This window comes from Micromesistius poutassou (assembly GCF_964030765.1).
Source record: "Micromesistius poutassou genome assembly, chromosome: 6".
NCBI lineage: Eukaryota > Metazoa > Chordata > Actinopteri > Gadiformes > Gadidae > Micromesistius > Micromesistius poutassou.
The window spans coordinates 741,653-754,340 of NC_140276.1; the positions used below are offsets into that span (position 1 = coordinate 741,653).

General features: G+C 44.5%; 1 protein-coding gene across 1 annotated transcript in view; it reads left to right on the plus strand.

The window, feature by feature from the left end:
• The first annotated feature begins 1,896 nt into the window (after positions 1–1,896).
• tnmd (tenomodulin) overlaps positions 1,897–12,688 on the plus strand; it is a 31,107-nt gene continuing 20,315 nt past the window's right edge. The window contains exons 1-2 of the mRNA XM_084469061.1: positions 1,897–1,991; positions 4,761–4,895. Of these exons, the coding sequence (XP_084325187.1) occupies positions 1,944–1,991; positions 4,761–4,895 (183 nt within the window). The 5' untranslated portion in view covers positions 1,897–1,943. The remainder of the gene's footprint in view (positions 1,992–4,760; positions 4,896–12,688) is intronic.

Consider the following 12,688-nt stretch of genomic DNA (forward strand, 5'->3'; position numbering starts at 1 on the left):
GGTTGACAATGATTGTATTTAAGTGAGAGAGGAAATTGAGACGGACATTAAAGACCGCTTTAAGTTCTTTTTTTGGGTTTGTATTCAAAGCAGGGAGCGGCTCATTAGGACTAATTGCAACAATCTGTACACTGCACTATTGATGCGGCCCAGTAGCATTTGCACTTTTCTTCAGAAAAATCTTTAAATCGCAAACTTTCTTCATGGAACATTTATAAGCTGCCTCGCTCCACATTTGCCTTAATTTTCTGCTTCCGGAAATACCAAATTCCAAGAATACAATTTATTCCCAAACTTTTGGAATAAATGGTAGGGCTGTATTTGGGCTGGAGCTTGAAGTGGAGGGAGTCCATGTTTATTTACAGGTTTTTTCCTGGTTTGCCTCAACTCCTTCCAGCTCCCCCTCCGCTGCAATCGACAACTATCTGGCATGCTCTCCAGACTAAATTGCTATTTATTCTTTTCTGTGGGTGTCAAAGCCCCGGTCTGGGTCTGAATGCTGCCGCTGGAATGAGGGGTCCGTGCTCAGCAGTGGTGCTGACACAACACTATTCCTGAAAGACCAGCTGCTTGATTTATCCAAGCCAAACGTCACAGTAATTGTAAAGATTTATATCAATGGGGAAGAGCTGACTAAGTTCCCCAGCTATCAGATCTGACAGGCCCAATCTGCGCTCAAACGGTTGCCTGCGACGCTAAAGGTTGCCAGCGGCTTGACCGAAAATGTCCTCCGCTATAATGGAGGAGAGACTGAACCTCTTGGCTCTGCGTCGCCCCTTGTGTGGCATGGTTGGAGGTCATGTCTTCAAGGCTGGGGTTTGGCTGTGCTCGGAATCACTGCTCAGGTTGCACGCAGATTGGGAGTTTGCTTGTCCAATATAAATACGCACACATTTCACACCGATTATGACTTTGAATTAATGACAAAGGAAAGAAAGGAAAGAAACAGGAAAAGAAAAGAGAAAGTAAAGGAAATGAAGAAAGATAGATAGTTGTATCAAATTCAACATCCGGGTGGATTCAGGTACACGTCAATCAGGAGCAGGTAGATGTGGCGTTTGGCTCCAGAGGTGGAGCCTGGTGGAGGATCTAACCCACCACCTTTTGGCCGAGTCCCACCCTACCCACTACGCCCTCCGGCCCGCTGTTACCCATTACTGCCCCACTCTTGCATGCCTTCTGTGGACCGGAACACTTCTTTAAGGCAATGTCTCATGTAGGTACTAGTGATAGTATTAGTCAAACTCTCAAATAGTAAATGTGGACAGAGTCATTTAGCATATAATATAATATTGTGTTGACAAAAGACATAACAAAAACCGACAACATTTGTAATCGAGGATATTGTTTGACTAACTATCTAACCAACTAGTTAGGGGAAAAGTAAGCAAAATTTTTGTTCTGAATAAGCCTAAATGCAACTCTACTAAAACAGTGACATATGTACGTGTCTTTCAAACTCCCACTAAAAAAACACACACACACACACACACACACACACACACACACACACACACACACACACACACACACACACACACACACACACACACACACACACACACACACACACACACACACACACACACACACACACACACACAAATCAAAGGTTACAGAGGTGGAAGCTGGTATTTTCCCGAACGTGCGGTGTATCATTTATTCAACAGTCGGTCTTTCCGTGTGAATCCATCTACAATTTTCCAATTTTTTTTTTTTTTATAGAGCCAGAGATGAACAGTGAAGTGCAGAAGGCAGGCATCTGCCTCAGCTTATAATGGCTATCGCAAATGTTTCAGTAATTCTATTCCAACTGAAAAACTTCCCTCCCCTTTAGAACACCCCCAAATTACCTATGGAGCGGACGACTGCTCAGCCTCCACCAGCAGTTGCATTTTTCCAAGCTAGGAAGAGTGGAAGGAATCCTCCGGTGGGCTTTCATAATGGAAGCAAGAATCCAGTCCAACAGCCAGCAGGTTATATGGAAAGATGTGAGTATAATCATTTGGGCATTTGAAGGATGTGTTTATTATGGTTTTATTATTATTTTGGTTGGTGGAGTGTTTCAACATCTGTTGAGAGGTGTGCGTTGTTTTATTGTGGTCATAGTATTTTTACATTATGTTTAATTTTAATTATTGGGGAATTAAAATGAAAACAAACAACAATATGCACTTTGGTAGAATAGTGTGTTGTGTTGAAATCGTCGCTGGAAATGACTGAAGAGCACATTTACGAGTATCCTTTGAAGACTCTTTTGAAGAATAGACTCTGGTTGCATAATGGGTGCATTGTACGGGACTCTCAGAGTTTTCCATCTGGTCCCTCACCTCCTGCTCCTCCTCGTCCTCCTCCTCCTCCTGCTCCCCTCGGTGTCACTTTGTTCCCTCTTCCTTCTCTCGCCTCTTCTTTCTTTTCTCTGCACACTCTCATCTTAACCTACGCCGTGGTTTGTCTTCAGCAGACTAAAGCCCCTATTTTGAGTGACTATTTGTTTTCATTTTTAATAAACCCATATAAATATTTATGCATATATTTTGAGATCAAGGCTCTCCTTTACCCCCCGAATTTCCAGAAACCTGACTCTGACCACAGCATAAGTAGTTAGACAACACCGCTCCACACAACAACAACACATTAAGACAGGTTGCGCACATCTAGAACTCAAATACAGACACACTAAAACACCAAGGGCATTTTCCCAGTTGCTCTTCAGAAATAGTAGTTCCGTACAGAGGCGTGGGGCACTTGAAAGCTTTCAGAATGCCCTATTAAATAGCTTTCCTGCAATTACTTGAATATGTGGGGTCTAGGTCCCTTGTCCTTGGAATACAGTATTTCACGGAGGCATGGATGTTGACAATATGATGAGACTCCCTGTAATCAGCTAAGTTCCTATTCATTTCCGGGGCTAATTGCGTCATCATTTGGAATTATGCATGCTGATAACATACTTGGTGAAGATAGTGATTTAGCTTTATATTTCAGACTATTTCTGTTAGAATCGATTGAGGTATAGTATGGCGCAGGTCCTGTAGTTGAGGTAAAGTTTGGCGCAGGTCCTTTAGTTGAGGTAAAGTTTGGCGCAGGTCTTATAGTTGAGGTAAAGTTTGGCGCATGTCCTTTAGTTGAGGTATAGTATGGCGCAGGTCCTATAGTTGAGGTATAGTATGGCGCAGGTCCTATAGTTGAGGTATAGTATGGTGCAGGTCCTTTAGTTGAGGTAAAGTTTGGCACAGGTCCTATAGTTGAGGTATGCTATAGTGCTATAAGCCCTGCGATGGAGCAGTGTGTCTCCTCGTTGTTTTATCAGCAGGATGTCCCATGGGCTTTGCATCCCAGAACGAAAAAAAAAGACGCCAACACTCTTCAAAAGGAAGCATCTGGCCGCTCCCCCCCCCCCCCCCCTCCTCCACATGAATCTGATCCTAAACCCTGTGTTAGGGTCTCAAACCCAGCCCCCTCTGTCTAGGCCCCTGACTGAATTGCTCTCCTCTGTCATTTCATCTTTCCCTCAATCTATCCCTCTCGACTCAATGTCTGTCTCCCACCTCCTCCCCAACCCCCCCCACCCCCCACCCCCCCGCCCACCCCTCCCCACCCCCGCCCTAGTTCTTGTAGTTTACAGCGGAGCGAGGTTCAGTGGAGGCTCAGGTTTGTCTTTAAGTTTCCACTGCGCCTGCAACCTGCCAGAGCAGTGGAGTAGAATTCCGTCACTGGTTTTCCCTTTTTTTTCATGCTTGGAGAAATTCCCTCTGTGAGGAATTTCTGGCTCTCTGATTGCTGCCTTCTGTTTCCTATAACATTCTAGGACTGCTCTGGGCTTTGATCCTCTCCCTAGTTTGTGGCCACTGTCTTGCGTTGCGTCCATGGGGATAATTATAACACACGTCCCTTGATTGAATTGAAGTGTGTACATTCTTGAGTTTATGGTATTCCACTAAAAAAAACTACTACGACCTTCTCGTCTTTAAATTCTTTAAATACCATCTCATTTGATTGAAGGTCAATTGAGCCATTTATTGTGGTAGTCCGTTAAAGGAAGAATCCACATGCATCATTGTTATTCTTAGTATAGCTACACAATGAAAATATTAAATACTAGCATTACAGTATGAATAATTGAGATAGGAAAACATTTTTAATATTTTTCTTTTGCTGCTCTTTGCCGAGACCTTCAAAAGTGCTCAAGAGTGAACATAACATCTTTCATTTCTCCCTTTTGGAAGCGATGGCGAAACAGAAGCCATTCTTTGTTCATTTGTGGCCTGCAGCTTGTGGAATCGACCACAGCAGAGGGCAAGATTTAATTGGAGGAAAAAAAGTTGAACACTGCAAATGTGACCTTTTTATGGGTGCAGAAGAGCTGTCCTCTTCCCGACGCTTGGCTACCCCGTAGCGTGGCATCCGTTATATGTTTATCATCACCCCTCCGACGGGAGATCACTCTATTCTCCGACGCGACACTCGGCGTCCTCAGAGTCAAGGTTGGGTTACGTGCATGTTTGTTTGTTTGTAGCGTGCATCAGAATTGGTCGCACATCTGGAAAAGACCGGATGGAACCGCGCTGTGACGCTGATTATTATTGACATGGGATTCACACGCTCTAAAGGAAGACCTGAATCTGAAGGGACGGCTTGATGCCCGTCACACAGGGGTGGCGTCGGGTGAGGGGGGGGCCGCCTGCTGGGCACCTACGTGTGTGATACTATATGTCGCGTGTTATGCCTTGTGCGTTATTTTTGCATTCCTGCCGCAGATTGAAACGGGGAAAGAGAAGACGGCGAGGTTCCGAACGTACCGGCGCCTGGCTCTGATCCTCGGGCTGGTGGTCCTGGCGTTGGCGGTGGGGGTCTTCAGCCTGAGGTACTTCTGGGCTCCCAACCAAGCCAAGGTAAGACGCTTTAGCCCCCCCGCTGTTCCTGTACCGTTTCTTGGCCGCGTTCTCTTGTTATTTATCGCGGGGATGTGTCTCAGTCTGTTCCGGTGGGCTGGTTTATCGACCAAGAGTCATTTCTCAGGCTGAAAGTTTTGTGGCCAGACTGACATTTTATATCATCAGGGTTTGTTTTTTGTTATTTGTTTTTCCAGGCTGGAGGGAAGAAGAAGAATAACTAACAAAAGGAATCATTGCAAAAATGGGGGACATTTTGTTTTCGCCGAAATAGGTGTTTTTTGTTGACACGTCTCCGTTCATTTTGAACCCAGAACAAATCAGTGGGCTTCAATAGTTGGACATTTCAGCCGCCCTCCATTACTGAGTCATTTTGTGTTTATTTACATAGTAAACAATCTTATGATGCCGGATTCTTAAAGCCCACTGTTGAGTTTAATTGCTATTGACCACATTTCTGTGACTGGGACCATAGCAGCCCATTGGCAAAATAATTGCGGCTAACACTTGTCCTGGCAATTCATCTGGTAAAACCCAATTCAATCAGTTTGATACAGAACATTTTCACTCATCTGCTCAGCCTGATTTTCCCAGGATGCCAAAAAAAAGCCAATTTACTCAAGCCTCCAGCAACAATACATCGATAATTTCCCGTCGACAATTTACTGCAGCAAATGAGAGAAACATTCTGGCAAATATATATTACGTCTGCACTGAGCGAAACGGGTGATTGAAGCAATGCAGAGACATCTTGTGGCCTCGCGATAAAATTAAGACACGTCTGCTCCGTATATCAACGAGCCAGTAACGGCTTTAAGAGGCAAAAACACCTTCGTAACCCAGGTAATAATAATTCCCCTCGTTGGAAGGATATCGCCAGCGGTCACGGCAAACTCAACAAGTCCTCTACGGACGCCGTGCACAGTGTCCCACACGCTATAGCGTCAATAATTGAACTTGTTGAGTCTGTGCTACGTTTAGGTTAGCCACGGTTCACCGCTGCTTCCTGTACAGACACCATGCCCATGTCCTCTCCTTTCAACACAGATATAAATCACCTCAGAGCAATCTCCTTTGTCCTTGTTAAATATTTCCAGCCTGAGGTGGAGCGGTCGTTATTTCCACTTTAACAAGCTGTGATCATTCTCACGTGGTGCAGAATGCGGTGATGGCAGAGGTTGCTGAAGCAATGAACATCAAACCTGTGGACCCTGCGCTCTGCATTAACGGGGTCCTGAGGAGGAGGCGCAGTCAGTGCCCTCCCATCAGTGAGTTGAGATTGAGCCACTTCAAAGGGATGAGAGAGCCGGCTCTCCGGTAGGACACCCCCCATCTTTGATATGCTGGGCTGGGGATACCGTTCTGGGACGGAAGGGTGGAGCCATGGATGGAGAGATGGGGGGTGAAAATGGTGGAGGGAGGGATAGAGAGATGGGGGATGAAAATGGCGGAGGGAGGGATAGAGAGATGGAGGGTTAAAATGGTGGAGGGAGGGAGAGATGGAGAGATGGAGGGTTAAAATGGAGGAGGGAGGGATAGAGAGATGGAGGGTTAAAATGGCGGAGGGAGGGAGAGATGGAGAGATGGAGGGTTAAAATGGCGGAGGGAGGGAGAGATGGAGAGATGGAGGGTTAAAATGGTGGAGGGAGGGAGAGATGGAGAGATGGAGGGTTAAAATGGAGGAGGGAGGGATAGAGAGATGGAGGGTTAAAATGGAGGAGGGAGGGATAGGTGGAGAGATGGAGGGTTTGATTGCATATGGATGGAAGAGGAATGGCTGGATATATAGTTGGGTGGATGGATGTAGACGGAAGGTTTGATAGATAACGGGTGACTGGGGAGCAGATAGCTGGATTTATATTGATGGATGGATGGATAGGTTGATGGATGGATGGATGGATGCCAGAGGGATGGATTGATGGATATATAGACTGATAGATAGATAGGTTGATGGTTGGATGGGCAGAGGGAAATGGCCAGACATAGATATTTGCAAATATTTACCTTCAGGCTTCAAACATATGCCGTACATCCTCCTACTCAAAACATTGTCAACTATTGTCTTTGTTCATTTTGACATTCTGTAACACCAAATCTCCCTCTCAGAATGTGTCCTATAGCCTCTCAATATCTCCACTCTACTGAAAAGAATAAAACTGACCCTGCTGTTCTCAGACTCCATACCATGTAGGCGTGCAAGGGAAACATAAAGCTCATTAAAACAGCTACACAAACCCCTTCTACATCCTTTACAGTGTAAACCGCCGTGGAGAGGTAGCCTGCTCTGTGCATTGTCTTTCAGCCTAACACAGGAGCCACTTGGGGACCCATTTTAATTACTCCAAACATGTGTAGCGACACAATCCTCTGGAAGAGAGTTTGCCGTTCTCCAGCCAGTGCGTTTCATATAGTCAGTGCACGCATTGCTGTGTAATTGAATATTCTGATGTCTAGATCGGTTACATGCGGGTTGCCTTTGGCTCACAGAGAAAAAGAACAGTCTCACTATTTACTATGTGCTCATTATTGTTTTGAACCACAAGAACTCACCAGGGGATTAGCCCAGCTTTCTCAATTAATTCAGGGGAAGAAACAGTGGATATCTGCAACACCGTTAATAATGCACCTGGCCAAATTACTCCAGAGTAAGTGGTAAAAAATATTGGTTAAAATAACAAAAACTCTAATTCTCTAATAATTGTGATTAACGTAAATACAGAGTTTTAAAGAAAAGGTACGCATATCGAGTATCAAGTAAGGTCTATTTGTTCTTGGTAGTGTTTCATTAAGCAGAATAAAGTTAAGTTAATAGATGCGGGTAAACACAACAAATTGTTGATGCTGTACACTGGCTTCTCCTTTTTGAAATAAACACTGAAAAAGCGTTAAGAGTTTGACAGCAAGCCAGGGTTGAGGGAGAAATACCCAAGTGACCTCCATGAGGGAATCTCCTGAATATTCAAGCAGAGATGTCTTTGTTCACCTTAATGGTTCATTCTCTCTCTAGCTTTCTTCCCCGACTCCGTTCCCATGGCGGACGCTGCTCAGACGCTCGGCAGCGTTTGAAGAGCTCTGTGTCAGTACTGTTGTTCCTTAGAGGCGCGGCGTGTAGAATATAGAGGCAAATAGCGGAATGCAGTGGGGAGAAATGGAATATAATATTTATGAGTCGGTTTTAATTATTGCATGATCCCATGAAAATAAGAATTGTTGCGTTTCCGTTACCTCAGAATGAAACCCTGTATATAATCAGAGAGTGGCTCCTCCTCCAGAGAGCCTGCCATGTGGCACTCAAACGGCTCTATAGGAGGACAGCTTTCTAATAAAAATCGCCTACTTGGAAGTATTACAGTTTTACAGGTTAAATAACAAAATACAATAAATACATACAAATAAGGAACCTAAGGAGGTGACACTAAGGAGGTGACACTTGGCTAATCAATGCTCTCATAGATGATGACATCATAATGGCACAGGACATGCCACCACAGCTTCTCGTTGGAATGGAGGAGGTGAGGAGGGGGGGGGGGGGGGGGGGGGGGGTATTCAGCTGGTGGCAATCTGCCACCTCACCACTAGATGGCACCAACTCCTACACACTGCCCCTTTAATGAACGATCCTGGCCCCTCCTCAGCCTCCAGCGGTCATGGGTGGAGGTCTTTCCCAAGGCCCTTTCTGCTGTTTGTTTATAGCGTATAATAAATAAGAGTCTCCTCAGCAGTGTCCTCATTGTTCTGCCATTCCCCGCGGGACAGCGGACTGACAGATAGACCATGATTGTGATATCATCTGTCTCCTAGTCATGCAGATTTTGCGTCCATCTCCTTTGTACTTCCTTGTCAGTGTACAATATGGCGGATTCTTTGACGGGGAGTTATCACCGAGACAGATGGCCCCTCACCAAACCCGGACCGGCTTGTAATCAAACACATCATGCCGGTCGTTCTCCAACGTCCTTCCACTGGAGCCGTTTCATCTTTGAGGATGTTTAATTAAACCGCGCCGAGATTCTACACCATGGTTTCTATTCAGGCACGGGGATAAACGTGGAGGATTATGGGAAAAGGCGATGGTTAAATTTAGTGGCAAGCCGAGTTGAAGTCTACAAAAGCTTCCTCAAAGTTTTGTCACATTGTCTTTTTCTGGAGGGTGTGTGGGGGGGGGGAATTTGGGGAAAATCCGCGACAGAGCGACCTGTTGGGTCCATTCACCGTGACATGCTTCATTTTACACTGTGCTTTTTTAGTAGCAATGGGGGGAAAAGTGCAGAGTGTACATTTACATTTTAATCGCTGGTAGGACATTTTGCCTTTCCAATCCGTGCCTCCTTTGCCGCCTGCTACAAATACAGTGCATCTGGTAAAGTGAGACACGAAAGCCCCCCCGTTTCCCCCCAGATCTACTCCCTCTCCCCCCCCCCCCCCCCCCTCCCCCCATCACCCATTTCCACACAGCGACAGCCAAGCTGTGTGCTATTTGGAATGTGATTGCACTTCACTTTCCCTTTCCCAAGTCACTTCTGCAGTCGACTCGCAGCGCATTCACCGTCACATTGTTGGAATGCGCCCCAAGTACACTTGCAGCATCTACTGTAAACATCATATTTTGCATGCATATTTTGAAAGGTTTGGTGCTAATAAGATGATGAAAGCCAGGCTTCACCCCCCCCAGAAAAGGGCAACACTATTTCAAAAGGAGTGAGGTTTAGAATGAACTGCATCTCTACTGAATACAACATACATACATACATACATACATACATACATACATACATACATACGTGTACACCATATGATTTAATGTATTTATGGCTGACTATCGATTAGTCAGCCAAGTGTTTTCTGTAACCATACTGTAGAATGTAAAATGATGACTTTAAAACTGGTCTTGCCTGTTCAGCTAAATCATCGGTGTATCAATATGTATGTTTAAAATGTTCACGTAATATTCCCCATATAATAAGGAAAAAAGCCTGCCTTTTCATATCTTATATCTTATATTATATTTTAGCCAAGTAATAATTGAAACGTATCTCTCTTACCGAGTTATTAACAGCTCCAATAATAACAACAACATCAAATTCAGCGACACTATACATTTCTCATAGTAATTCTTAAGCTTCAAAGTCATCATCTAACACTTCAGTATACTGCTTTATACAAATCATTAATTAATGTCAGAATCCAAGAAGAACTAGGCATACAACTCAACAGTGTCATTTTCTCAACCTCGCACAAGTAGGACCACAAAATGTGTGTGCATTGGTCTCTCATTAACCACTTTATTTTGTGTTCCACTCCGAGGCGGAGTGTGAAAGATGATGACTAACTAGATATCCCAGATGCTCTTGTGTTGGATGGAAACAGGCTTGCCTTAATAGTTGTGATGACATGAGCCCAGCAGGAGAATTGGCTGTGGTACTTAACGTTCACCGCTGAATGTGCTGGGACCGTGAAGGGTGTCCGTCACTGAGAATTAGGTTGTTTTTCCACATTATTGGCCAGTAAACCACCCAAACCCAATATGTTCTTTTTCAGACGATACCTGATATTCACCACAGGCTTAAGTTCAAAAGAAGGCCTTACTGCTAAAACTATCAACACAAATCTAGATATGACCTCCACTGTTTTGCAATGCCACTCAAACCCCTCCTTCTTTCCTGAAACACACTACTAAGTGTTCGGTCTTTACGCAATTAGCCTTAATTTCCATTTAGCCTATTTTAAGTGACTCCCCTGCACATTACGCACAGAGCCTTAAACGTCATGCGTGAGTCACGTCTGTGGTTCACCACACGCCCTCACAGGCCGTCTAAATCAAGACGTGTCAAAAGTGTCTCCCTTTCTCCTTTGTCTCAATTATATTGCACATCTAAATCATCATAAAGTACCCTTTACAGACCAGCCCCTCCCTCGGTGTCACCTAGTCCCAGGTGGCGCCCACTTCCTCCTCGGTGATAGCACTGTTTTAAAACGAGCATTGCACCAAGCGGACCATGTCTGCAGGGGTCTTATTCCCAATGATTGTTTCCTTTAAAATGTCAGCAACCTCCACCAATTCTCTGCAAAGAGATATATAGTGTAGCCGTACGCCCCCCCCCCCGACGCCAGTGCACCTAGCACACCCGCCCACACACACACACACACGCTGACATACTGTCCATTTTAAACATGAGCCTTTCTGGAGCACAATGGCAGACACGTAGGTGATTGATTGCCACAGTGAGTTCAAGTTGTTTTAAATGTCAGGTGTGATTAGTCATCTATATAAATATATATACCCTCGCTGGTTGGACGGGAGCCTCCGCAAATTAAGAGCAACGGCCGCCCGTTGTGGGCGAGAGTCGTGGGGGCCCCACGTCACACGCCCGCCATCAGGTAGTTACTCAGGGGCCGGAGAGAAAAAGTGGGTCATTACACTTGTTTTACTGCACGTAATAAGAGGATAATGGATGAGAACGTCTGCAAGCGTGCGGAGGACCGGAGAGGGAAACCTCGCCGATATCCAAAGTGTGCCTTTTAAAACAGAGGCGTGTTGGCCCCTGGTCTGGAAAACATCTCTGAAGGAGTGAGATTCTTCAAGTAGCCGTGCGTGTGTGTATTTCCCCAACAATCCGGATGTGAGTGCCAAAGGCTACTTAAATCCAGTGTTAACCCCTTGAAATGATCATACGTAAAAAAATGTCAGATTTAATACCCTCATTGTATTTTCGTGGCAACGTCGGTTAAATGGGTTTGTGTTAAGTAGTGTGCCCTTCTGTGTTGACATTGGAGACTTGGTCAGTGGGGAGGAATGCTAATCAAGGAATAACAAGCACAGTTGTTTTCAACTTTAAACATTGAAGATAACGGCACATGTACAACAACAAACGGACCGTTTTGATTGGACGGGAACAGTCTATAGGTCAGAAATGTTTTGTCTTTTAAGTCAGTGTCTTCATGTGAGATCCTAGCAACGTCAACCCCATTCATCCTTATGGGTGTAGTTTTCAAGTGTTTCAAGACTGTCCATTTTGATCACATTCGTTTTTTGCTTAGGTCTGGTTGTTTTTTATGTTTTAGATTACGGTTTACAAATAATTCTGTCCTATAAAATAAAAGAATAAACCCGACATGGTGCAACCATTATAACTCTATTTTAACGCTAATATTTGCAAAGTGAGACGGAAAATTCATTGCAACAAAGGCAAGACATTTTTTATCAGCTTCAAACAGTTCCAGGTACTCACACGTTTTCAAACGCAAGATTCTGGGGAAATTGGGGTGTTTAGATTGGCAAATTAGGCCGCTATTTGAAGGAGGCTGTACATGTGGGAGCCTCACAGAAAAGTTTACCATACTCAGCTAAAACCAAAAAGTAGAAAGTAACAAGAAAGTATAGAGGCCAGATAACAACGCAACCAAAGAGTTTCACAGAACCATACACCTATTACGACTTCATCTGATCTCAACATGAATCAAGAGAAACTTCTTTTTTTTTTGTACATCAAGGTAAAAGCTCATCTTTTGTTCCGCGATTTTTTTTTACACTCCGAAGAAGTGTGGTGGGAAGCTTCAGAAGCTCTCAGTGTCACTCATTTAGAGAAGAACGCTCGCAGCTGTAAAACATTAAACAAATGGATGTTTAATGTTAGTGCTTGGATGAGCCTTCTTATCAAAGCAGTCTAACCCTTCTGAGCTCCACTTAACGCTACATACCACACAGTCACACTCGGTTATTCTGTACGGCTTCCAAAGGCATTGTAAAACAAAAAAGCTGAAAGAGCACCAACTGAAGTATGCACCAAAGACAA